At 36.2% G+C, this 27,863-nt stretch overlaps 1 protein-coding gene across 3 annotated transcripts in view; it reads right to left on the reverse strand.

Annotated features, from left to right (window-relative positions):
* Positions 1–682: 682 nt before the first annotated feature.
* Positions 683–27,863, reverse strand: part of LOC114522471 (rho GTPase-activating protein 21-like) — a 28,795-nt gene continuing 1,614 nt past the window's right edge. For all 3 annotated transcript variants that reach the window (XM_028543177.1, XM_028543169.1, XM_028543160.1), the window contains exons 2-26: positions 25,097–25,249; positions 24,012–24,192; positions 23,532–23,610; positions 22,792–22,837; positions 21,142–21,879; positions 20,885–20,980; positions 20,568–20,627; positions 20,332–20,382; positions 19,874–19,945; positions 19,275–19,406; positions 14,735–14,803; positions 12,810–12,877; positions 10,616–10,728; positions 8,443–8,550; positions 7,384–7,436; positions 7,192–7,265; positions 6,129–6,213; positions 5,852–5,930; positions 5,426–5,496; positions 5,165–5,254; positions 4,865–4,990; positions 4,401–4,457; positions 4,170–4,254; positions 3,923–3,948; positions 683–3,771 (exon numbers count right to left, since the gene is read on the reverse strand). In XM_028543177.1, coding sequence (XP_028398978.1) covers positions 850–3,771; positions 3,923–3,948; positions 4,170–4,254; positions 4,401–4,457; positions 4,865–4,990; positions 5,165–5,254; positions 5,426–5,496; positions 5,852–5,930; positions 6,129–6,213; positions 7,192–7,265; positions 7,384–7,436; positions 8,443–8,550; positions 10,616–10,728; positions 12,810–12,877; positions 14,735–14,803; positions 19,275–19,406; positions 19,874–19,945; positions 20,332–20,382; positions 20,568–20,627; positions 20,885–20,980; positions 21,142–21,879; positions 22,792–22,837; positions 23,532–23,610; positions 24,012–24,192; positions 25,097–25,249 — 5,634 coding nt within the window. In that variant the 3' untranslated portion in view covers positions 683–849. The remainder of the gene's footprint in view (positions 3,772–3,922; positions 3,949–4,169; positions 4,255–4,400; positions 4,458–4,864; positions 4,991–5,164; positions 5,255–5,425; positions 5,497–5,851; positions 5,931–6,128; positions 6,214–7,191; positions 7,266–7,383; positions 7,437–8,442; positions 8,551–10,615; positions 10,729–12,809; positions 12,878–14,734; positions 14,804–19,274; positions 19,407–19,873; positions 19,946–20,331; positions 20,383–20,567; positions 20,628–20,884; positions 20,981–21,141; positions 21,880–22,791; positions 22,838–23,531; positions 23,611–24,011; positions 24,193–25,096; positions 25,250–27,863) is intronic.

A 27,863-nucleotide genomic window follows, 5' to 3' on the forward strand; every position in this document is an offset into this window, starting at 1 on the left:
AAAAGACTTTAGATCGAGACTACCCACGTCTCCCACATTTAAGGGATGCGTTACAATCTTTCACCACGCGACCATACGCGACCTGATGCATGCGTTGCCACGTACAGAGTCTGTACGCTGACATGTATATAAACTGATATTTATTAAATTAACAAACTGTTTCCACTTTGAGTCTATGTCGTAACTTATTGGAAAAGCCTCATCTCAAAAAAAACTATGTTACTCACAATTAACTTTTGGATGATACAATAGATTATATAAACTTTTGTGGAGAGCAACGGAGCTAGGCCCTGGGGATAAGGATGATAATCGTCAAGCATCAGCATTGTAGAAGGAAAAATTCAGTCCTACTGGGAACCGACAAAATACGTCAAAAACTGACAACAACCGAAAACAAGCCCATAATTATCAACCACAGTCATCAACAAAGATGAAATAGACGTAATATTGGGTTTCTTGGGCATGTAATTGTTATTATTCATAAATAAAATAATATTGTCGATGTTTTCAGTCTATGGGAATAATGCACAGTCTAAAGAAATCAACCTGGGGCAATATAGTTATCCTATAAACGTACAAAGTTGCACAATATGCAATTAAGATATTTGAGGTTTGTTGGACAAAGTGCGCTTGCACGAAGACGAAAAGAGAGAATATTTTAAAAATATTTATTATGTACAGAACACAACATACAACGTATATAATATAGTAATATACAACAACATTTTATAAGAATTCTTAAAATTTTATAATCTAGTACTCTTTTCATCTTTAAGTTAACTATATAAAACGACTATACAATGTATATTAAAATATATAAATATACAGAAATTATTTGATGTAAAACTCTTAACTACTTACACCAACCCATTCAACGGTACTAACGTTTCTTGTGGCTTGAGTTTCTGGTCTGTTTCGATCATTGATTGCTCCAGATGAAGTAACGCGTGATGAAACAACCACCCCATTTTCTCTGTCCGGTCCGAGGGAACGTCTTCGCATTCTCGCTTTATTTCTCGCCGCTTTTTGTGCGTCGATTGAAATGGTATCAGACTTTTGTCTTTCCATTTTCAACGAGTGTTCGGTGTTCATCTCGTCAAGTAGTTCTTTTATATGCAGCGCGTTTTGTTCCAGTAATGTTCTATCAGTTGATAATCGCTTTGATTCGTCGATATCTGGCACTGTTAATCCAGGTGCCGCCTTTCGACGAACACTCGGGCTTCCGTAATGAGACGGAGACGGAGACGACGACGTACTTGGTATCGTGAGTGTTGCTCGTGGTATAGTTGACATATCGTTAGAAGACCGCGTTCTACCTTGTAACCCTCCACTGTCCTGTCTCTCTGAACGTCGAACACACCTGGTTTTAGGATTTGGATTGAGATTAGGATTAGGAAACGCGGAAAGTTCAAATGCAGTTGTTGTAGTGACAATCGTGCCAAGTATCGGAGCAGTGAAAGTACGTCCTGATTGTCGAGTTTCTGGTTGGCCACGATGGGTTGTATCACTTACGAGTCTTCGCCGAGAACGATTCGACTTATCTTTTGTAGGTGGGCTGACCGCAGAAGAAACTGAGGAGCCTGGACTATCTGGAGTGTAATTGACGACTGTCGGGCTTGCAGGTGGGGTACTTTCCTGGGATGAAATCCTTGATCGTAAGGGAGAACTCTGTGCTCTTCCTAGTATCTTATGAGGAGAACTCCTCTTGTCAGCGTCTCCTGATCGATAGTCTGCCTGTGTGTTTGGCTCCGGTCTATATTTCACTGACGATACAGACACTGGATGATTTTCTGTTTGAGGTCTTTGTGGATTATATTGTACATGTGATACTTGTGCTGTGTCACTTTCTAATTGAGTCTTAAGTTCAGGTTTATATTGCACAGAGGAAGCAGGAGTAATTTTACTAATTGTAGGTCCATTTTTCACTGACGCACGTTGAATGATTGGACTTCCATTCGCTGATTTAAAGTAATCAGCAGAATATTTTCTCAACAGTTGTGGTTTTGGTAGATCTGGTCGTTTCCTCTCAACTACAACATCTTTAACGACATAACCACTATCCCTCATTGGAAGTGATGTGCTACGAGAATATTGCATTTTTGAATCTCTCGGCTTTGGTAAATTATTATTATTGTCTGGTTGTTCCTTAAAAGAAGATTCACTTCCACTATTCAGGTTTTTCATCGCTCTTTCTCTAGCAACCCACTCTGGTTCTTTCCATTGTTTCTTCACCTCTCCTGATTTGCCATCACCAGACTCCCAAACACGTCTTTTGACATCCGCATCACTTAATGTAGAAGATGTCGACTTTCGATTGGTATCATTAGATAGTAGTGAACCAGAGGAAGCAGAGCTTACTGACGAGGATCTTGATTTTACCACTTGTTGATGAGCAACGCCTGTTTCAAATAGAGATTTCATTGAACTTACAGCTCCGGATTGAATATTCGAAGTTGGATCCATATCTCTCATTTTCTGCACAGGTGTCCTGCTCATGCGGTAACTTGATGGACGACTGGCAAGAGATCCTTTTCTACCCTGTTGAAGTTCAGTCTTACTTTTACTATCCAGTTTACATTTTTGCATTAAGCCACGGAGTTTTTCATCAAATGTTTCCGAGGAATTTTCTAATTTATCTTCTTCGTCAGATGACTCAGACGACTCACTACTTTTGCTTGAAGATCTACCACGAGTCACATCTTCGTCTCCGATATTTATATTCTGACAGGATAAACTTCTTCGCTTCATAATGATCTCCTCGTCATCTTGTGTAAATGATGTTCTAGCGACACTAGATGATCGTCTTAATGTTTTACCCAAATCTTCTGTTTTAGTCAGGGCACGTCCACGTTCATTACCAGCCTTGGGTGATATACCTAAATCTCTCATCCACTCATTAATCTGATGTTGCTGGCATTGACTAAAAGTTACATCACCTTTGGAATATATCTTAAAATTTCGACTTGATGAGGCAGAACTGGATCCATCTCTTCGCCTTACGGCATCGCTTGAAAACGTCTTAACAGGAGAAGACTCGTTATCTTTCTCACGTTGTTCAAATTGCTGTTTCGATTCACTTGGCGATAACTGTTGATCAACAATTTGTTCGTCGGACGTACTACTGCCAGTTTGAGAGGAGTTTGACAGTTTCCTGGGAATAGTCACCGTCACAGAGTCCGTCCGGGATTTTTCCACGACACCATTTTGTGTAGTTGGATGTGGAGCTGTTTCGTCCTGCTGTTTTTTCTTTTCCTTCACTTTGTTTCGTAAATTGAAACTTAAAATTCTCCTTTTTGTATCGTCACTCAAAAGACTGAAACCAGCCGATTCCGGGACAACGGAATCTTTGTTGGATGATTGCGTGTTGCTACCGGCTGGTGCACGGACTTTGCTTCGCGATTCTCGATATGATGGCGGCGGAGGACGAGCGTAAGAATACGCTTTTGTAGAATGACTTGGCCGCGGATAAAACGCGTGTTCTTCATCTTCACCTTCCGACTTTGATCGATCAAAATCCTCGTAAACGTCCATCGAAATATTCGTACTGGAATGATGTCTTTTAATGAATTTCCGTCGATTGGTCGACGGGGAACTTGGCTCAGAATTACCTCCATAGCGAGGAGAGAGGTTTACCGGAGAGGTTTTGTTATCCACTGGTTCTGGAATTGCTGCTCGTTCCGGATTAAATTCATGTTTCTTGTTATTTTCTGAACTCTTGGAACTGTCTGGTTTTAGGAAACTCTTAAACATTGGTAATTTCATACTTCCACCCTGAAAAAATATACGAGACTGAGGGTTGGACAAGATCCCGCTAAAGATTTTTTAATTACTTAAGTTCGTAAAAAACACAGAATGACCGCAAGTCGGCAACAATCCAGACCTCAAATCTTAAAAAGGATAACTAAGAGTGATATATAATTACCTTGGCTTTCCATGGTTGATCTGAATCTGCAAAAATTAAAAAGTTGATAGTTAATGGATAACTATAGCATGCACATCACATCGCATCCCATCCATCCCATTCATCCATCCATCCATGGGTCCCATCCCGTCCCATCCCATCCCATCCCATCCCATCCCATCACATCACATCACATCACATCACATCACATAACATAACATCACATCACATCAAATCACATTACATCAAATCAAATTACATCACATACCATAATTAACAGCCGCTTGTTCAATCGAGTTCATTGTTTTACTGGACATAAGCAAAGGAGATGTTATTTCCGCAGGTGGAGATATCTGAACAAAAAAATGTGACTTTTTAAAACACAGGAAGAAAAGATCTAATATCATAATCTAGCACACTTTTTGTCAGGTCAAAAAAGCAATTCTTCTAATTTAAACAACAGTAGATATCGAAGTGTAAAGACAAGCTTGTTCCTTACCGGTGAGGACGAACAATCACCTTCAGAGACAGCTTCATTGTCAAAGAACCAATCAAACTAAATAAACACGTTGTTACAATTTAGGATGCGCAATACGAGTTGGTAATTTTGCTGCAGAGATCATTGCATTTGATCCATTGACGTCGACACGTGCATGAAGAAAGCTTAAATAAGCAGTGAAATAGTCATCTGCAACCTTGTTTCAGGGGTTTTCCTCAAGCCTTGGATACAAGATTTGAGTATCCGCAAGATTGGTAACAGCTGTTGCAGCAAGTATCCCAAATTTAAGATCGGGAAAGTTACTTAAATAAAGCCAATCATCGCTGACTACAGTAAAGATACACAAGGCGAATATTTACTTAAAGCTCAAACTCTCTCCCCAACAAAGTTGAAGTATTCTCAGTCGAATCATTTTGGGGTTCTCATTTCTTATAGGAGGGAAGAGAAACAAGTTATCAACTTACGTTATTAATAAAACTCTCCACAATCCGAAATCTGTCAGTCATATCGCTAACCATAGTAGACATGTTGTCCTCTCCGGTTCTAACAATCGTTGGTCCAAATACTATAGCAAGATTTCGAACCTCCATCTTTGAAAAGAGATCAAAAACGTTTGAATGAAACAAATTATTCAATTAATAAAAATACGAGATATTATTATCACGAAACAATACTATACATGCTAACTTACTATACATGCTAACTTACTACACAGCGAAAGTTACATGCAAAACAAAACGTACTGATGAAGTATTGCAACTTACTTTATTCTTGTCGGAATGTTGAGAGACTTTCTTCAGATGTGCAATAATGAATCGTAATGTCTCACCATAGGCAGAAGGGAGTTGTTGGATCTACAAATGATTATAACAATTATCCAATCTATTCATATCCAAGATAAAGTTAATGTTATTTCCATGCCTATATCAAGAGTCTTTGCAAAGTTCCAGTTATGAAAGGTGGAGAAACGTCTGTTGACTTCAAAACATCTTTGTGGTATAGTAAATTAACAGGAAATTACTTACCAGACGTTTTAGTGACCACATTCTATCGTCGCCTTCTATACGATTGGCATCAATGAATCTAGCATACAGTTCTACAAGAGAACAATCAGTCTTTTATCAGACAATCAAGTCAATCAGTCATCTCTCATGAAGAAACGCCTGCTGTTGTATACAATATATCAATAATAAATATAAATAAATAAACAAATAAATAACCAAGTTTATTATAACTTGTAAATTATATGGAATACGGTCAAGCAACGCCTTAAAATATACTAAAATTTTTCGATGTTTTGTATATTTTAGACGCTGATTCCGAGATATTTAATTCTTTGATTGTGTAATTGTAATATTTTATATTTGTTGCCTGTCATTATATTTCCCCTCCCCTAATCCATCACAGAGTGACTGTCAACTGTTTTGGTAAAAGACCAATTGTTGTCTTACCCGACGTGACCAGTCCCTCTGGAAGTTTCCTTAAAAAATTCCTCAAAAGGCTGGCCATGTTGTTGGCGTCATTCCATTTCTACAAAACAAAATATTCTTTCACTTTACAATGGAACAAATAACCTAATGAAATAATTTATAATTCACAAATACAGCCAAATTGTGCATGGTGTTGACTGTCACGGAATCGTTTTTATCAAAAGTGACTAAAATATAAGTATTCCTATACAACTGCTTATCTGTACATATATCGATTATTGACAGGAGTTCTTCATACCGGTTCATCAAAATTGACATCTTCTGGTGTTTTAATATTTAATTCTTCTTCTAAAGCTGTTACCATAGCACTATTGCCTGGTACCCTGCAGAAACAGAAAAGTAACCTGTAAATTTCTGTTTTTGCACAAGACATTTTTACATCTTTTGCCACGATGCATGGCGCTCTATTCGGTAAATCGTTCAGGGAGGTTATAGTATATATTCACCGCAAACATAACACAAGATTTAGGTTTTTGACGAACTTATAAGAAGTGGACATTACTGGTTAACTGGAAAATGGATTGGGATTCCTAAAGAATATTACTCGTGCATGAGTGTGTATACCAGGGCTGGGAGGACAAAACGGTCTACCATTGTTTAAGAATATATATTTTTGCTCAAATTCATCTCGTTGGCAGGAAGTCTAAAACAGCATTAGGCGTATGCTATACTCGCATGCTATTGTTATATTGTTATACTTTCTAAGGGTAAAGATTTGTGGGGGAGTTATTTTATAGAATGCTTTTATCCCTTAAAGATATATAATTTTACACAAAGAAAATAGAAAATTCGCGAGCCAATCAATCACAACCGCATATTTGAATGGGCCTATGGTTTTAATGGTAATATTTATAGATCATTGCATGGGATGTTTATATATAAATAGTTTGAAGCAAAGCTACTGTTATAAATTCTACCTTGGCGAAGGCTACAGTTAAGTATTTAATGTGTTTTCAGACAATGCATGCATGCGCTAATGAAAAAGATCAGGTAGTTTATAAATAGTCATAAACAATAGCGACTATCCGTATATCTTCCGTCAATAACACAATCTTGGTCGATAAATGTGGTATAAATGGAAATAACAAAATTAAAAATAAAATTTTCCCATGTACTTCCGTGATGAATAAAAATAGATCGGAAAGGCTAATGCAGACAGATGCCACTTTATCAACTCCGAAACTTTTTATACCATTTTATAACAAAATCCGAAACTTTTTATACCATTTGTTCTGTAGAAATATCTTACTACACACCAGGAAAATACGATAAATACACGTAGTCACGAGTCGGACACCTACCTGTAAATACCGATAGACTCCAAGGCCTTATTCTCCACGACATTACAGCAATGTTCAACAAGAAGTGGTAGAGACTATAAGAATAGTTTTAATGATCAACAAGATACTTAACTATATCATGCATTGCGTTAGTCATGCAGCAAAAATAAAGTGCTAATATCTACAATAAACAAAAATGAATTACTATATTACCGAGTTCGTTTTAGACTTGGGGCATCGCTCTAATGAAGTTACAGCTGAAAATGCTAAAAAAGACAAAGATGAAGAAGTTTAGTAAAACAATAAGAGACGGCATATATTTGCATGTAGTGAAATCACTTTTAAAATATAATGCCGTGGACGTCGTAGACAAAAATTAAACGTATTGCAAAACTGCGTTCGTTATATAAAACCATGGTTTTCATTAAAAACTTTGGTTAGTTGTATTTTATAAACAAATTATCAGAAACTAGAAAATTATTAGCCAGGTTTACATTAATTTTATTAAGTCGTGCAAATAAAAAACCGAACATTTCCGTTTCGTTTTTAACAGTTCTTAAAAAGGCCAATGTCCGATTTAACGGAAATTAACTGAATTTATATATTCATAAAACATTGTGAAAAATAATTGAGATTTTCACATAAACATGTAATTTCAACAAAATTAGGACAAAAACCAAGTCAAAGGTGACGTGCATAGAGAGAGAGACGTCGCTCCACGGTCGGAAGAGAAATAAAAACTAGAAAGATATTCCTGTGTTATATCAAAAACAATGCACTAGCTGGTTGGGCACAATGTCAACAACTGCAGCAACATCTCACATGATCACATCTTTTAACAAGATGTCCTTGAACCAACCAGTTCAGAAACAAGACATGAAGTAGTTGAAGGGCTATCATGATCATGATGAAAGGTTGTTGAAGTGGTCAAGTTACTAAAGAACGGTGTATCGTGCCAGTTGTGTGATATCAACAAAACGTCTCAGTAAGAAATCTATGTATATATATTTCATAATATTTGATCAGTTGTCTGCCCACGGACAGGTATATAAATGTTGCAAATTGATCCCTTTACAATATTTTTTTCAAGCTAGAATTAAACGATCGATTTCGCAACAGAAACAAGTGCATGCTGTATATTTCTGTTTGTGAATTATAATCACAGGAAAGAATTATATACAGTCATATCAAAACACGAGTATGAACACCATTCACAATGTTCACTCTGTTTGAGAGTTGATAAACGACAAACAACAAACATATGTAGGCTACCTTGTGATTGGTATTGAGGAATAGGATTGCTTGTAGTATTTCCAATTCTTCTCACTTTGTTCACGACTTTACTATGCCAAGTTGCTTTGCCGCCATCGCTGTCGATCGCTATGCGGGAAGAGAAAAACAAAGCCATTAGCGCCAATGAGTTTAATATTCTCCGAGAATGTTTGTTAATACAACTATATACCAGTATTCCAAAATGATCTCACTGATGTGAAAGACATGTCCACATAGAGTCTTAAATATGACAAGATTACTTTGGATAATAAGGCAACATCTTTAGCTAGAAAAACTCTAGAGTCTGACAGTTCGCGCTGATGGTTTGTTCTATAGGATACATCATAATTATATTTGTGTCGATAATTTCAGGCTAGAATGTTCTCTTGTACATAATGCGGTAGACGCAATCTTGTGACCACGAGAATCCGGTTGAGCTACTCTACACAGGTAACGATCCTAAACCTTTGGAACCAAACTAAGAGGAGACATATCTCAAAGGCACAAGAGAGGACAGATGATGCAGGCCTCTCGGATAAAAAAGCGAAGAATGAAGAACAACAATCACTCAAGCTGATCCAATCAACATGGGTCAATTGTTTATAAAAGAACATCTCAAAACAACACGACTAGCTCTGTTGGGGGTACTAACAACAAAATATATATATATATTCAACAGCATATTTATCTGTTCCTGAAGGACACTGCAAAGTGTTGGAATAAGGAATATTAAATGAAGAAAAAACAAGCAAAACCTAATGCCAAGAACTATAGCAACGATAACTAAACGAACACCTAGCTAAAACGACCGCAATCTAAAATTGAAATATATTAACAATTTACTTTCAGTCACAATAATTTAAGGAATATATCATGCTTGGAGACACTGTTAAGTAAGATGGACGATCAGTAGAGCTTACTAATTTGAAAACGAAGAAATAAAGTGAATATTTCTCGAGTACAGAGTAAGCCGTGAAATATATTGAATAGAATACGGGACAAATGATCCGTCATACTATTCACTTGACTGTCATCATTGGCGCATAAATAATGAAGACTAGCCATCAAACTAGACATCCTTTGTAACTAAATTTGTCTGATATTTTATAACTTGGTTGCAATCGTTCTAGATTAGCTCCATATGATCACTATTTACCTGATAAAATCAAACGTTCATTAAATCTAAGCCTGGGTACAAGTTATTCTGAAACTACAATCTATATATAACTTTACAGAAATTTTAGGCCACGTGTAAAGTTACATTCCTAGCGTGTTTTGTACAATATTTCAAATATTCATCATTTTAATATGTCTGTAGAAAGGTGACAAACCAAAACATTTAACATGTCCTTTATACTTCCGTCGTTTCGACTAAATATCAAGGTCAGTTCAACTTCATAATCAACAGCACAATACTTTGGGTTTTGTGATAATAACAAGAAACGAGAGCTTTCGTGTGTACAATTATGTAAAATATGAATATCCCTTGATAATATCACATGTTTAGAATATTTGTGACAGGAATATTTCGGTCTGGGCCTCTGGGGTCTCTGGCCAGTGTGAATAAATTTACGACCTTACACACCAAAGGGAGAAAAATGTCAGCATAAATTTCAACTTGATTGCATTATGATGTACAGAAGCAATATTTTTAACGGAAATCAAATCTGTACTTGAGAGTATGAGGGGGGTGGGTTTGCGCCCCTTCATGAGCACGAGGGGGATGAAAACTGTAAATGACATATCTGGCTCTTCAGCTTGTTATCAATAGTCGATTGTGTGGAAAATTTGATGAAACATTTTCAAGTACTTGCGCAGTTTTTAATTTGACTCTTTAATCTAGATTAAAGCTTGAAATTGTAAATTTTAAACCGTACTGTCAAGTGCTACAACGACTAAAATTTTATACTCGGTCCAATAGAAAACTAGGAACAAAGACAGAAGTGGTGTAAGTTCAAAAGTTGAATTCAAAGTTAAGAGGATGTGTTTTATTGAAACAATTTAGAGGTAACGGTATTACTCCAAGTAACAAAAATACTTTGAGTTGAGATCATGAAAGTCGACCAGCCTTTATATGCACGTCCAATACACCAATATTTTCTAAAGACTATGCAAAAACTTTGAAAACAGGAAGAAATGTCAGAGATGAAAACAATGTGACATTGGTACTAACCTTTCTTGAATTTAAACGAAGATTGACTTCCTGAGTTACTTTTAAACGACAAGCTTTTTTTTAAGCCACCAATTTTTAACGATGTTGGAGGAATGGCTTTATTGTTTGTTTGACTAGAAATGAAGGAGACTGAATGTTTAAAAAAAGTTTTAAAAATGGTATGGGCGGCGGGAAGATTTAATAACATTATAAATTAATTGATTATGAATTTCGAGTTTTTACGAGATTATAAAAATGCTTGCGATAAAATATTATTATCGAATTACTAATTAGCATTACGTGCAGAAATTCAGACTCATCTTGGCTGCTTGACGTACGTAAATTCCTCTTAGCAAATTATTTTTACTTCAAAAATTCAAAAAGAACGCGTAGAAGTGTTGGAAAATGGGTTTCTGTGCAGGCTCCGAGGATTAAAGTTGTGTAGGCGTCAGATTATTCAAGTGATTGTACTTTTTCAAGCAAACAAAGTGTGTCGGTCCTAAACAAGTTCGAGTGATTTGAAAGTTGGTTCTAAACTGAAAAGGAAATTTTTTTCCGTCTTCCACAGACCAAACGGAATAAAGGGATAAGACTTAAATTAGAAGTCATCAACACCTGACGAAAGGTATAAAATGTTATAAAATTATTGAGTAAAAGTAACGAAGGAGTTGGTTAGACGATGAAAAAGAAAACATGGATTCTCTGCATTCAAATTTTTTAAATCCGTTTCACTGGATTTCTTTTAACAATATTCGCCCAGCGAATAAATAAACTTGATGATTGACGTAACAAATTTACCATGGGAAATTACGAGAATATTAATATTAAATTTTGTCAAAAATACGAAAATAAAAACTTGCACCAAACCCAATGTCCGAACAATGGTTGATTTTGAACTTGTATTTTTACTTGTATTTTATGTTTACATGTACTGTATTGTACTGTATTTTTCTTATTTTATACCACCATCTTCCAGGGGGTAAAAAGATTTCCCTATACTGGTTTTCTATTGTCTGTACACCCGCTGGCTGCTATCCTCCTCTTGACGTATACGATTTTGTTGAAGCGCTTACAATGATTTTAAGGTGGTTACCTGATACCTGGTTCAATTCAGTTTTGTAAATCGTTTCACAAAGAAAAATCTGGTCATAAACTGAAGAAACTACAGCATAAACTGAAGAAACTACAGCATAAACTGAAGAAACTACAGCATAAACTGAAGAAACTACAGCATAAACTGAAGAAACTACAGCATAAACTGAAGAAACTACAGCATAAACTGAAGAAACTACAGCATAAACTGAAGAAACTACAGCATAAAGAAACCCGACGGTGCAATAACTTGTAGCGATACAGGAAATTAGTTCCGGATTTAACAAACACGAAACTAATCGTTTTATTCAATTATGTGCTCAATACCTTCTCTATCGCGGAAATGACAATTCCTAACGCTACACGAATGCTACAACATATGGAGTGTTATCAAGCAGGTAATTGTATGGATATTTTGATAGGAAGTCTAGACTTGCCACAAAATGTTTGAGTATTTTATCAAAACCTGACAATCGTTTTAGCCATAATGATCTATGATCCAATGATCAGATCACCCCACTGATAAATATTATAAATTTGCCAGTTCATCTTTCCTGTCCTGATCTCTGAACCGACACACATAATGACACGAAACATATCCGCTGCTAAAACCAAAACCTATGTTTCTAATTCTTTGCGCACATTTGGTAAAATAGTTATAGTTTACGAATACTTGACCCAACCTTCTTAACACGTAAAACCCCTGGGAATAAATTGCTAACGCGCATCAAAAGATTATGGTCTGTTAGAGTACTTGATAATTGCGAGCGATGAGATAAATAATTAGAAACAAACGACATATTTTTAATCTAAAACAGAAACCACCTCAAATTTCGAATAACACAAATCACAGCAGTCCTAGAGAGATGAATGATCTATGATCAATATTTTAATAATCATGCGCTGTTGATTTTTACGTCAGCTCCATGTTATCAGAATAAATACAAGTTACCAATGGTAAAAAATATAATACCATATTAGCGATCCATGTTAGACAAACGTTCCTAATAAAAGATATCAATTTACAGCATGCTGTCGGACATTTCAACTCAAGGCATATGTCAAGAAAGTTATTAACTTTGTCCTCTAGACAAAACCGCTACATATGTACAAAACAATATACCTTGATATTTCAATATCCATATTCTTCTTCCGTCTGACTATAAGGTCTTCGCTAGTACGTCCGAATGTCTGGGAAATAAATAATCAGTTTTAAATTTAATGAAATATTGTTTTCGGCGAGCGAAAGTTCGTGACCCGGTTCAGTATAGCTTAAAACAAACGAGAAGAATCTTAGATAATGGTTGTAACACAAAATATGATCCGGAAAAAGAAATGATGGACTCATCTTTGTATCACCAAATATGCGACTAGTATACTCTAGAATATTCAGGCTCAGGATTTTTAAAAATTCCAATATCTGCCCGCAGATCTTTCATTCAGATATTCCGCGGCAGCAAGAGTTACAGACGACATTTGCCTCAACCCATTCATACACATGCACTATTTATCAACTCTTTGAATAACGATGATTTTGAAGAAAAAAGAAGACAGATTTTCAAACAGTACATATTAACACTTCCCGTGTTGCTCTAGTAGCACACTTGACGCGATAATAACAACTATGTAGACTTGTATACTATCACTCTATCAACAAACATTTAACACATGAAACAAAGAAAATGTTTAAAACATTAAGATCGCACAGGAAATATTCAATTCCATTACCTCAAGAACATACGGTAACTGTGAGCAAGAAAAAAACTACATCAATCCCAAAATGTTATGAAGCGGTTGTCTTGATGTCATCCACGACACAGGGTAAACGATGTATCAGATAACACAATCCGCAATAAATACTTGCTCAGGGAACACCGCGCAGTGGTCGTCTACGTCATGTGTACATGTTTATACCATGAACCCGTGTACTATAAACGTGCTACGAACGACTAAATTCGCTGATCGCGTGAATTTTCCAACGTTACTAGCAGATGTATTCAGAAGATTGCATGGCCTATATCACCTGAGGTGTTACAACATCGCAAACAACATTTTCATATTTATATAAACGAGATTGCATATGTAATTTGCGCAACAACTTGAACTTGTTAAAATTCGATAAGAGTGCTTTCCTTTGAGATGACAGATTGATCAGCAACAAACTATGTGAGTGTACATCGTGGTTAGTCGTTTACGATGAGTCAAGCGCGGGTAAAATAAACCAGTTTAATTGCCATTGTCGTTTAAATATATGATATAGCCCAGCGCTTTATCCATTGTTACCGCGGTCTTGTCTATAATCACTGTCTAATACTAAATAGTAAATATTTAGTAAAACCCATAGTTTTGAGAATGTCATATATATTTTTATATTTGATCATTTCGTGATCTCTGCGCTGATACTCGCCAAATTTCCGGGTAAAACTATGCCGTCTGTTTGTTTAATTTGGCTTAAATAAAGTCGTCCAAGAGTCTGCAATATACGAAAATCATGAATGTTCAAATTGCAAAAGGTTAGCAGGACGAGACACATTTTGTTCGAAATATCACACAATGCATGCACAACCGCATCTTTTGTACCTTTTTTGGTGCTTTGTTTTGCTTTTGAATATAAAAAAAAATACATAAATATATACCACGTCTTGGTTGGCAGTTTAGCTCCGGGCTTTTCGCAATATTATAATCCGCAAATTGTTACGACATAGACATGCCACAGGTCATAGACATAGCAGGTTTGTCAAGGAACTTTCTTTATACGCATTAGGATTGAAAAATATAAGTATACTCTAGCTCTGTCTCATTACGTTTGCGACCGGTGCATACCGATATAATAATCAGTATCTAACTTGCTCAATATCTGCATATATAGTTGTTGTATAAAATCTATCGACCTTCAATAACATTAGCCACTTTTACATCCTAGACCTAGCTCGCGTGCATGACACAAGCAAATAGAGTCAGAGCTATATACTATAGGAAGCTGTAACTTTAAATCTCCTATCGGCATAAGTCTAGTTGGAATTCAAAAATTTTCAAACACAAACTTACATCTTCATCCGGATTGTTGTTCTTCTGAATAACCTCAATCCATGACATCATATCATCCTTGTCTTTCGCCTGTAAAAGAGTATTTGGTGTGAAAAGCTTCACTCCTGAAGACTTCGCCGTTTTCTCCTTCATTTCTAATAATGAAAGCATGGGTAGTGTCGTTTCTTAATATTGTTCATGTCACATTTCATTATAGCGCCACATTGTCACATTCTCCGCAACATTAGGCCCATTGTGAGTTATAAACTCGACTATAAACCGAACAAGAATACCCTATTAGTGCTTGAAAAGGAAGTGCGTTAATACTTCCCGTTCTTCACTGATTAAAAGAATCCTTTCCTGCACAGTTCTTTATATCAGAGATACCTCATGCGCAGGAATGGCCGGTACGTGCTAATTCGAATATTTTTACCATTATGTTTTATGATCTATATGTTTACCTTCTACTAATAAAGATTTATTGGTACAAAATCAAATATTGATTTGACCAAGGCAGTTGTGTATATACATCGAACACAATCGCCGCACATGCATGGGCTAATATCCAGCAAAATCTAGAGAGTATTGAGCGGCGCAAAAAGTATATTCAGCAAGCATTATTGCAGACTACATCAGTACATGTGAGAGAAATATACAAATTACGAATTAAATACACAAAAAATTCTGGGCTGAGAATGGTCAAAAATATGAGATACTCAGTAGGGAGTCTATTACTTGGGTGAAATGCCAACACTTACATTTCTTCATGAAAACCGCCAAATAAATGCAATGTTTTCTTAAAGCTTACACGGAGACTGTGAAGTTTCAAGGAGTTGAGAATATAAATAATTTATTCGTAAATTCTTGACATATTTGGGTCCCAGATCGCGTGATCCAGGCCTTCCACGCATAACTGTATCTCACAGCAACAAAATCAAAGATATTCATTCATACACCGTAATTAAGTCAAGCATGCCTCAGAATCAGTTATCTACAGTTGCAATCATTTGAATTAAAAATAGGTATGTATAGATTAAAGAAAACAAACACAGTAATCTCGCTAAATACATTGGCATGCTTATTGCAAGAAAAAAAGTTTTAGAGATGAGATCAATGTGTAACTAGTTATAAGTTCCTAGCGATGAAGCCAGCGATGCTAATCATCACGTCACACCATACCACTGGTTTCCCGAAATTTGGGTCAGACCAACCAATTAATAAATAATCTTGCGCAGGAACGTCAGAACACAACGATCGAAGGGGGGGGGGGGAGGGGGCTGTTCTTTTACAATTTCCACATAGAGTCGTTCTCTATTTAAATACAATAAACACTACACTTAGCATCAGCATTGAACAAGCATCGCAAAGACGTAGCTTCTATATTCCTGCCAGAGGAGCGATACTTGATACAATTTTCTCAACTGTTCCTGGCTTGAATTTGAGTTGTGCATGATTTCCACCCGAGATTAAGACCCTTCAACCCTTTTTTACCCAACAAAATTACCCTAAATCGAACGAAGTGTAACAAAATCGTAATTAACAAACACATTCTCTATTCTCCTCGCTATCCGGCTTTCGAATAAATGCATAGCGCACAATTTTATTCTTTTCCTCTAAAGCAATGAGCATATATATGTAGGTTGCTTGTAGCACATAATACTCAAATTGTCTACAGCCTCCTAGAGGATGGTCCAGATAAAAACAACACACAACACTCACAACGTTTAAAAAAGCAACTGTCTGTGCATGCAGTAGTACGCCAGTATATAAGTTAATAAATCTGCCTGGGGTGCATTACCGAGGTTTTATCTAAACTGCAAAGTCAGGCCGATTCACCTGGAAGTTAATGACCATTTCCTTGCATTTTTGGTTGTCAGGTTTAAATTTATCACAAACGACCAACTCATAAAAGAATAAGTGAATTCACTTCCTGAATGGCCATGTATGCACAATCTTGATAAGAAAGGTTTTCGACTGAATATTAGCATGCATCATCAGCATATTTAATCATATCGCCTGTAAACTGATTATCTGAGATCATTGATCATTACGAAAAATATCCATGGACAGAGTTTTGTTCCTGGTGGAAAACATGTATAGCATTATTAACTGCTTTTTACAGTAAAAACACTTTGAGTTCAACCAAATTCTTTGCTTTCTTTCCCGCAGGAAGTCTGTAATCCAATTAACAACCGAAGGGTTCCGCCTCAGTTTCCGCGTATAACCTTTTATAAATTTCTCCAGGCAAAGGATAAATGAAGGAGATTAGAGCAAATATAGTAGTTGTCTGGTTGATCCTGGTATAAACCCGTATTGATTAGCAATAATGAATACATTTCATTATGGTCTGAGACTCTGTTTGGGATATCTTCCAATTACAAAGTTTTCCGCATGTTTGAATGACGTAAAGTCCAAAGGCCGGTTGTTCGAAAGGCGTTTAGCTTAAACGGTGGATAAGCCAAAATTTAAAAATACTCTCATACATCATGTGAATGACTGAACCTGCATCTTATGCATTTAATATGTGCTTCCATTGACAATTAAACTATTTACATCGAAATATTTCAGCTCAGTTGTTCAATAAATAGATAATTTGATTTTCCATTTTTAACTTATTCGAAATGGAAAACCAAATTATCTATTTATTGAACAACTGAGCTGAAATATTTCGATGTAAATAGTTTAATTTTCAATGGAAGTATATATTTAATGCACAAGATGCAGGCTCAATCATTCACATGCAACATCTATGAGAGTAAATGGGCTTGATACAGGATAACTTAATTATACCGTGACCAGTCTTTACGTTTACTTTGTTTAACATCCTTATCTTTAGTATCGTGGAACTCTTTCCGTGTTTATACAGGTGTTTACAGAATCCGGATTTTGTCCGCAGGTGCATTCGGGATTAATCACGAGATTTAATGGGATTTCACAAAGAAAAACCGTTCGAGTAGTCGTATGACAACATGCATGCCTTTTGTCCAGTGTTCATGATATACACGTGTAAGGTTGAAGCTTCCGCCCGAGCTCAGGCGACACGCCAAGAAACCCAGCGAAGTTGCGCGCGAACTATATCCAATTTAGTTGCTCCCTTATAGTTGGTAAGTTAACAATCTGCTGCAGTTTAAAGTCATATACTTCGCATTGCTTCAGATTTTTAGACATGATTGCAAATCGCGAGGCTCCTGAGAAGTATATACTATATGTACAAATAAAGTATATACCAAAGTATTCTACCCCCGAAGTATGCAAAAATTTTCCCCCCAAGTATGCAGATATTCGAGTTATTCAAAGCATGATTTGGTCACATTAATATCTAACAAATTCCTATTTGTGCAAATTACGTAAAATTGTACTTATAAATGTTAATGATTCAACATGCACAAAGAATCGAGCCAAAGACCCATTGTTATCTTCGCTATGTTGACTGTGGTCGACGGTATCATGCATGTATGAGAATAATGCACTATCTTCCCACCTCACTAACATCAGGTCAACCAAACAACTTAGTTTAGTGACCCTAAAGTGTGTTTAAATCCAGTTTTACGTTCTTTCCTGTGCTAGCTCAAGTGTTTTTCTCTTTGTATTTCGGTATTCTTCCCTTTCCCAACAAAGCGACGTTACTACTGCAATTATTATAATAAAGTGACTCGTACAATAAAAAGTACAAATTACCGGCATATTTCAAAGTTGCAAACATGTCAAGCGACAGATATTCATTGCATATTGCCTACTGCGAATTTTTTTAACAGTCGCGATAATATATAGTGCTTTATCTTTTAAGTTGACGTGTGTCGTTTGGACAAAACAACAACTCGATCATTTCACCATGTAGTTTCATTTACCAAATAAGTATTTGTTTATCAATAGGTGGTATGGAATACTAAATGTAGCCACGTAAAGCAACAAGCCAGCGCTCTAGTTTATATGCTTAAACTGACAAGCTTTATAGTTGTTAAAAAGGCACGATGCATTGGCGATTGAGTGGTCTTTCTGGGTGAACATGCTACATTCATAAGAAATTTATTACAGCGTGTTTCAGTGCTATTGAAAACAATAACAATTCGAAACAGAAAACGTAAGATTGGATAAGAATGCATGAAATGAGGAACTTGAAGGCGAAACGAAGGAATCGATACAAGTACTTAACCTTGCTGTATTTACTGTCCTTTCTGGACTGCCAGGTATTCAAATTTGCCGTAATCGTAATGTATACCCATGCATAACAATTACAACAGTATTATATACGCATAGACGAAATTAGACAGTCTCGAATCTTTCTCAAAAGACATAAAGCAATAATTACGAATATAATCCGTTGTAATAGACCACATTTAGCAATTTTATGGCACAAACCAGGAATAAAATAATACAAAAACAATATTCATGCCCGAGCAAATTGTTTAAACATCTTCGTCTTAAAAGTGATGTCAGTCATCTGTATGATATTTTATTCAAAGCCTTCTCAAGTTCCGACGAGATACCTCAAAAGGACATCTTTTCAACCAATTTACGTAAGTTATAATATTTCTTGAATGGTAAAAAGGATTTAGATTACCTGAAATAAGTATTGTGATCCATTGTAGGTCGTAAATTTGAAGACATTTTCCCTCTTGCGATAGTCGTACGCAATATCAACAATACAGGATTTTATGCTGATAGGTTTCTCATCCTGTCCACTTGAGATCATCTGTAGGAATAATAAACACGTGGTCACAAAGAACATGATAAATGAATATAAATAGAAAATTTCATTCTTCATTGCTGCATGCATGCATGGCTGCCATATCGAACTTATATATTTTTGCCTGTTTTCCCAACTGATGGACGTATCACTCAGACATATTTCAATAATTTCACGATCAAAAACAAACGCTATAGGGAAGAAGTCAATCGATTTAAAATGTCTTGCCGCAGGCGGTCTTATCCTTTATAACACTCTTAAGGAATCCTTCAGTACAGAAGTGTCCGTTAAACGCAGTCTCTATTCAGTGTATATGAGTTGTTTTATTACTTTTCTTACGTATAATTATCAAGTTTTGTCACAATTCTCAACTCAGTCATACAAACCGGCTGGATTTAGATATGAAGGTTTGAGTGCAGGTATTGGAATGATTTACCACAATAGGGAGTCATATAAAATTTATGTGTAGTTACCAGATCTCGTTTCTCTTTATAGATATACATGATATGAGCTTTGAGGACAACGTAGACCTGCTTCCAAGATCGCTATGGAAATGAAGCAATAATGATGAAGTTAAATTGATATCCCAACCATTTTACTTACCACACACACACACATTGTCCCCTTATTCTCGCATAATTCTAATAACGCATATCCTAGCCTGACATTTGGTTAATCCTAATCAGCAATTTAAATACTATACTTATACTATATACGTCAAGTAAGCCTGTTATCCACAAGATGGTCATTTTATAAAATCACACAGAAATACTACAGCGATGCCCCATGTTTAGCAAGCTACTATATATTAACTATATTTATTATCGTTCGAACGGTAAGTACTCTCTTACTCTCTCTGTATAGTATTTTCTCTGTGAGGGGTAAGACTAAGTGTTAGACGCAAAATCGATAATAACTACAGTATCCTTACTCGTCCATGAGTCGCTCCATATTTTCGTTTAAGATAACCTTCTTTATCCACCTTAAAAAACAACATCAGATAAGGGCAACAAGAATGTTTTCAATTAAGGAACGACAGCGGAGGAGCGGAGGGGGGGGGGATGTTCGTTGAGAAGATGATGTAGATCTATCGAAAATTGCACTTTTCCTAGAAATAACAAGACGCCAGCCATTTTTCGGTAATACAATACTTATATTTTCTCCTACCTCGACATAATCAGCTGAACATTTTCTTTTCAAACTATGTCGCTTCTCCTCATTTAAATCCTACGAAAATGACAACAAAAAGATGGTTAGAAATATGTGAATACTTGAAGGCGTTTCCTTTCATTTGCATCAATTGGTTTGGGTAGTTTGATATCTTGCAAATGAAATCTGCCCGCCCCCCTCTTAGGAGAATCCATTTCATAAAGAAATAGTTTGCCAGCCCTGTCCAGAATATATTCCTTCACTGCGTCAATAATGAGCCCCCGTCTCAAACTTTCTTACTCAAATCTATGCTAAAATAATAAATATCTTTATACCTCTGTGTCCTCGTTGGGTTGTGCATTATTATCGTCCTCCTGTAAACTCGTTTTTCTAGGAATGTGAAGTGTTGTTCTGTGTTGTTCATTGCCTGCCTAAAAAGCATAAAAACGATGATAAACAAGACACCTTTTTAAATTTTTCACTAATGCTGCAGCATGAGACCAAATCATTTTTATACTAAAGATTAATTATGCCATACTATACTATTATATCATAATATTGTTATTAATATATTATTTTTATCACATCCTACCTGTTGGCCGTTATTTTCATCTTCGAAAGGCGATAAACCATCGTCACTTGTTTCTCCGTTAGAGATAGACCTGAATTCCAAATTTCCTGATCCATTACCTTCAGTTGCCATTAAGTATGAGACCCTTCTTGCAGCTGGACTTGGTGATCGGGGGCGTATATGAGTAGCCTGAGGCACCCTCAGTTCCCATACGTTACCATTCTCTTGAGATACCAATAATGCATTATTACATGAATTGCTGTCTGTAATCTGAATGCTGATATCACTTCGTGTGGATTGCGGCTCAGCTAACGTACTGTACGTAGCAGTAGTCACAGTAACAGGCACATCAGGTTTCGGATCCTGACTTTCAACTAATACAGAACTGGAAATGGAGTTGGTAAGAGAAGACGTTTTACCAGGAACTTTACTTCCTCTAACGGACGCGCTTTCTTGGTTATAACGACTTATTCTTCCCGTCGAATTTTCCGATTTCGTCCCAGAAATACTCACGGACTTATTTTCCATTAGTGGTTCATCGTCGGAATACGAAGTTGGCCGTAAAAATGGATGTAGCTTTGATTTGCTACCCTTAGTTTCAGACGTTTTACCATATGTGACAACAAAATACTGATTTCCTGTGCCTGTTGAATGATTGTCATTATCTGATGATTCATGATCAGTAAGATCATCTTGACTACCGCGATGAACAACACGTACTTCATAACCATTTTCCCGGTATCTTTGAAAATGTTTACCCTACACAAATAAGATGTTTTATCTCAAACTTTTGGCTCAAGGAATTCAGTGGAAAGCCCTAGACACTGCATGAGCTGTGCAATCAGTTTCCCAAGAGAAGAAGAAGTGAACGTGTTAGTATTGTTAACAATAGTTAGGAATATTTTACTGTTTGAAACGCTTAGAGTTGCTTTTACTTTCCTTTACTAGGATTTCATCCCAACACTAGGATTGCATTTTCAAAATATATATAATCTAAATTGGATTCTAATATTTCATATTTATTTTAACAAGTGTACACCGTTGCCTCAAAGACGCCGAAAAAAAATCCATACTCCAAAGATCTTAATTAAAAAATCCGGATTTGATGATTGTATTTTAACGGATTATAAATGAGGTTGAGATATGTTGGAAAAAAATCTTTAGAAGGCTATTGGGTATTCACATATAGAGCATTAAGAAGTTTGGAACGTCACACCAAAAAAGGAAACAAAATGCTCTGCTATTTCAATTTTTCTGTTTACTCAGAGCACACTGTGCTCGGAGTGTCGCTAAGTCTAGTCGCTATTGTTTGCTCGTTTTCTGCCACACAGCAGGTATCTTTGATGCTAGGCCAACTACCGGCTACTACAACCAAACACATGCAAATGCTGGATAATTAGTTAAATATACGTGTGTGTGCGTACATTTAGGAATCCAATCGCCTCTTAACTGTAGCGCATTGTCACAGTTTACAGTAGCGTGCTGCCCTGGGGAAGCAGAGCTAAAAACATTTATATGAAGTTTCAAATCATGGTCGATGACGCACGCATAGGTCCTACTAATTTCAGCATAATTTGATTTAATATGTCTGCGTTCGAGAGACAAGCACTTCTGGGGTACCTAGGATACTGTCAGTACACATAAACAAGAATCAAAATATAGAAAACATACCCTTCGTTTGGTTTGGTCCTCAACAACATCAACATCAACTGCGTTACTAAAATAACGGGAAGATATCGGAATGAAACAAATGACAGAAAAAAATTTACTGCGATCCAGTATGCATATTTTTCAGCGTGTATTTCAATCATACGTTAGTAACTAGCTGTGGTAGGAACCGCTGGTTACTTCAACAACGATGGTCTACGCATGAATGCGATTGTAGAGAATAGAAACGAAGCTCGTGGGTTATGAACTATGGTCCTATCATGCATGTAGCCTTGCTGTCGTGTATACACCTTGGTAATATTCCCACATCTATTTGTTAAAATTCAAAGTCCTCTTTACTGCATGGGTTTGTTAATGGAAGGCGTGCATGTCCTGGCTACCAATCAATTAACCCACAGTTCGTAGTTCAAATCCACCTAGTTTGAGGTGGTGAAAAGTGAAAACGTTTTTCCTGTGAATCTTTTTTTAATGTTTAATGAAAGTTATATAAATGACGCACAAACATCTCTGCGTTTTTAAAATACCACCATTTTTTGTCATAACATAATATTTTAAGTGGGCACCATTGAGTGAGTACTTATGGTTAAAAGGGGCTAGGTTTTGCAGACGGCGAGTCTGTCTGATGGCAAAATCTAGAATGCAGTTGAAAGTTTCCCAATATTTTTCCTATCCTATATTGAGTTGGAATATCTTTCTACCATCAATGTTTGGCTTTTTTATTTATAACTTTTTGAAGATATTACCTGTGTTGCAGAAGATTGTCAATATCTGAAGCGTGTTTTCCGTAAACAGCTGAATTGTTTATATTGATCACCTCGTCACCTTAAGAAACGCACAAGAACTTCAATGAATGGATAATAAAATATGGGAGAGGTTACTGCAATGACATAATCACTTGATATACGAACCAACTAATTGACCAAACCTCGTCTCTAGAGTCTACAGCCCGAAGACGAGGTTGCCGATGACCAATCAACTAATCGATCAACAAAAAGATGTACCAACATCTACAACTGATCAACCAAATGACTAACCAGCTATAACTGATTAACCAAAAAACTTAACGACCTAACATCTGGAACTGATCAACGAAATGATCAACGAAATGATCAACGAAATGATCAACGAACCAACTCACTAAACGACCAACTCATCAAACATCCAAGAAATAAAATATCCCATGTACTTCACAAATTGAACTTTGAACGACTGAAGTTACATACCCTTCATTAAACCAGCTTGACTTGCAGGTCCACCAGGAGCCACCCATTTTACGAATACTTTATCCACTTTATCATCTTCATCTTTATTACTTGAAGTATCGCTACTTTCACCACTGATATCAGCATCGCTTCCACTTACATCACATTCATCACCCAAATTTTCACATCCTCTGTTTTCTCGCTACATAATTCATCAAACACTCTGTTAACCTCGTGAATGTACAAAACTATTGAATAACAGGCCAATATACTGCCGCGCTTGTTGTCATTTCCTTCTAGGAGCACGCCTACTCCATTCTTTAAAATGAGAGGAAAAGGGCTATCTAAGATTTCTTTTAAAACGTACCCCAGAAAACATGCCAACACACCCCCACCCCTCCCTCCCTTCCACTTGTGTACTACGACACGGTCTAAATACCATTTACAGAAATAGTCAAGAATGTAACACTACGAACAAAGCCTGCCTGTCTTCACCCTATTCTTCAGTATTCTACAATGAAATGTTTTAAGTTTTTGTCTTTAAAGCGCGGCCACATATAGATATCGTATACACTTATAGTATCAGGTGGCCATAACAAATAAAATATTTTTTTCTCTTCGACGTCTCATGCGCATTCTTAACGAAACATGATCGCACGAAAAGGAACCCCGTTAAATAAGTTTTCTGAATCTGGCATTATGGAGGATCTCGATTCGGGGCGCAGTCCATGTCATCGTACTCTGATACTAATGCTTGCATTCTTAAATCTCTCCGGCAGATGTATGTCAAAAACCTTCAGTTCGATCAATTAAATACATATGTATATTAAACCGTTAGGCACGATAAAGTATGTCTCAAAACATCCGATAAAATACGAACCATAGACATTGAAAATGAAGCTCCTTATTCAGTAGAAAGAGAAACTTTCAGTCCCATTATAGCAAATTCATATATATTCCCATTTAATTGAAAGCTTGCGAGTTTGTCGCTCCCGAACGCTATACCCAGCCTGGTGAACAGTCTTCGAGATTAAATAGTTGCGACTGAAATACCATGCACGTATGTCTCCAACATTAATGATGTTTTTATGCATTTACGTCCTCACCTTCTCCATAATTGTGTTAGTTCGGTACAAATATTTGAAATTTAACCCAAAACCATATTTTCTTCTATAAATTCTCACACATCTTACACTTGACACCACTGGGGTATTGCTTGTATTGACGATATGTTTGGCAATCACTTGCCTTCCAGCATTCTAGAAAACAAAGTGTAACCTAGCTTCAATAAACATTTTATCAGTTTTCAGTAGTATCCCGACGGTGGACGGTTGAATAGCACTTTACCAGGTGACAAATCAACGATATATTTATAACAAAGCGACATATCTTGACATATTGCGCGATTAAAGTGACAGTAATGAGATGACAACATTTTAAAAAGAGGTGGTCATAAACAAAGAATTTTCACTGAATTTCACCGATTTTTATGTTAAATTAAAGACCAGTAAAATTGCATGCATTTATCTCGTTATTTCACAAACGCAACGACATTCAGGACTAATGTCAAATCGTTATCAGACCAATGATTTTTTTTTCGCAAATATGACGTAAAATAAGCTAAAATATCCTGTTTGGGGTCATTGGATGCTGCAAAGTTCATCTTTCGCACGAAAAAGGTGCTTAGTATTAGAGATTAGGCCTCGACAAAGGGTTAAAAGAAATATTTCGTGATCAGAAAACATGGCCCTTCAATTGCCCACTTGGAAGACAATCGTCTTCACGGCCAGACCACCACCTGCGATAGACTTAAGCAGACATTTCAACTCAAAATCTCCAGAGCGGTAACAATGCAAGATATGAACGTTCCTCGCGAAAAAAAATAGTAACAAAAAAATGAAACCTAATATGAAATTGTCCCTAGTTGTTCCTATATCTGTGCAAAAACCAATAGGTTGCTAATGGTAAAAAATAATTGGAGTTTAATAGAATTAACTAAATATACACACGATAATTGACTGCTAAACTAAAACCACGATTTCACGCCATTATTTTAAACCTTTTAGAATTTCCGCGCCTTTTTACAATAATCAGACGCAAACATACCATTATGTTCAAATTCTGGTGAATATAGTAGACGTTTATCAAGTTAAATCAACTATAATAATTAAAATACTGTATTTATAATAAATATTGTATAATCGATGTAAAATAATGCTGCTCGGGATGACCTCGGGCTGAGCGCATGCAGTGTGGGAATACTCCTAGCAATTACATAGAGTATATAACTAGAAGCATTTCCATAGTAATCTATGAAATTATGAGAAGAGAAAGTGATGACGAATATTATATGTTGCCTATTGAAAGCATTTGTCTAGATGCTTTTCATTCCGAGCATTCTTTCACAACATTTTAAGTTGGAAACAATAAACACAGCAGAATTACAGAGAGCATATGGACAGTAATACAAAATAAAGTTCTTATGATAAGAGATATATAAATAATTACTAAACCAGGATGTATTACATCACAATATATAGTTTAGATTAGAAGCAGAAGAAAACAGGTCCAATTTTCGGAAGATTTAATAACGATACGCTGCTTATTTTAGACCAGCTAGCAAAGAAATGCCACATTTTCAATTTATCCCGCTTACCTTCTAGTTGAAGATCTTATACACAAGATTACGCGTTGCGAAAACATGGAGAGGAAAAGAGGTTCTTACAGCCAGGTTAAGGTACCATTTAGCAATCTCTGGGAAACGAAAAAGGACTGATCTCTTAGTCCAGACTATATAACTGATATTTGACACCGCATAATATAAATTCCAGACCTAAATGTTGTCACCTTATTTCATTTCGTTCAACCTCCCAAATATGCATACCAAATTAGATTCAAAACTTATTTCACTTTTCTTTTCAGTTATGGCTTGACTACCCCGCTAAAGGCACACCTTTCACTATGGTAATGCTACAGCAATATTATGAAAAATAAAGAATGACTGACAAATCCACGCGCCAGTCGTCATGCACAAAAAGCTTGATATGCGATATGGTTCATACCCGAAGTCCGAACAGAGAAGCGAACATTCCATCAACACAATATTTACGGGTAAACGTTCATGAACAAAAACATCAACGAAAAGGTTACATTGCTCTAAACTGTTGCATGAAAAGATTAATTACAATTGACACCTCAGACTTCCTCATAAGGTCAATACAACCATGAACAAAGCGCCTCTTGGAAGATGGAGCAGTTTTAAACGCCAAAAAACCCAAATTGTGTTTAATCTGATTTTAGGAAGTTGAGGCAAAAGTATTGCACAAAAACACAGTTACATGTCGAATTGCATGACATGGTAAAATGAACCTAATACCATAATTGCATAAAGAATGACCACTAACTGCATAAGCTTGTCACTACTTGGAACTTTTGGCAGAAATTTCTCATTGAAGCACTGAATAAGTTTAAAAAAAATGTAACGAATGAATGTTGCTAATCAGAATACAAACTCAAAACCGTAGACTTTAGTCTTTGCTTTCCAATATGCTTTACCGTTTCGCAATTAACTCTTGAATTGCAAAGTGTCTGAATAGCAAGCTATCATAAATTTAGCAAAACGGTATGTTATTAATTAGGTTTGTTTAGATTAATTTCTCTCACATATCTAAAGGTTGTTCTGTTTGATTGCTCTAATAATCCAAGATAGCAATTATACATTTTTATTACTTATTTATTGTAAGTTCATAACCAATTGTAATGAAACCATTGAGCATCTGTTGTAGGTTATGTCTGTGAGGCTACGAAACCAAACTTCCACAGGTCGTGTGACTCAGGGATTGTCCTATGGCATCTAGGTTATAACATGTTTTA

Source organism: Dendronephthya gigantea, unplaced genomic scaffold (genome assembly GCF_004324835.1).
Source record: "Dendronephthya gigantea isolate DGI-Jeju-01 unplaced genomic scaffold, DenGig_1.0 000000F, whole genome shotgun sequence".
NCBI lineage: Eukaryota > Metazoa > Cnidaria > Anthozoa > Malacalcyonacea > Nephtheidae > Dendronephthya > Dendronephthya gigantea.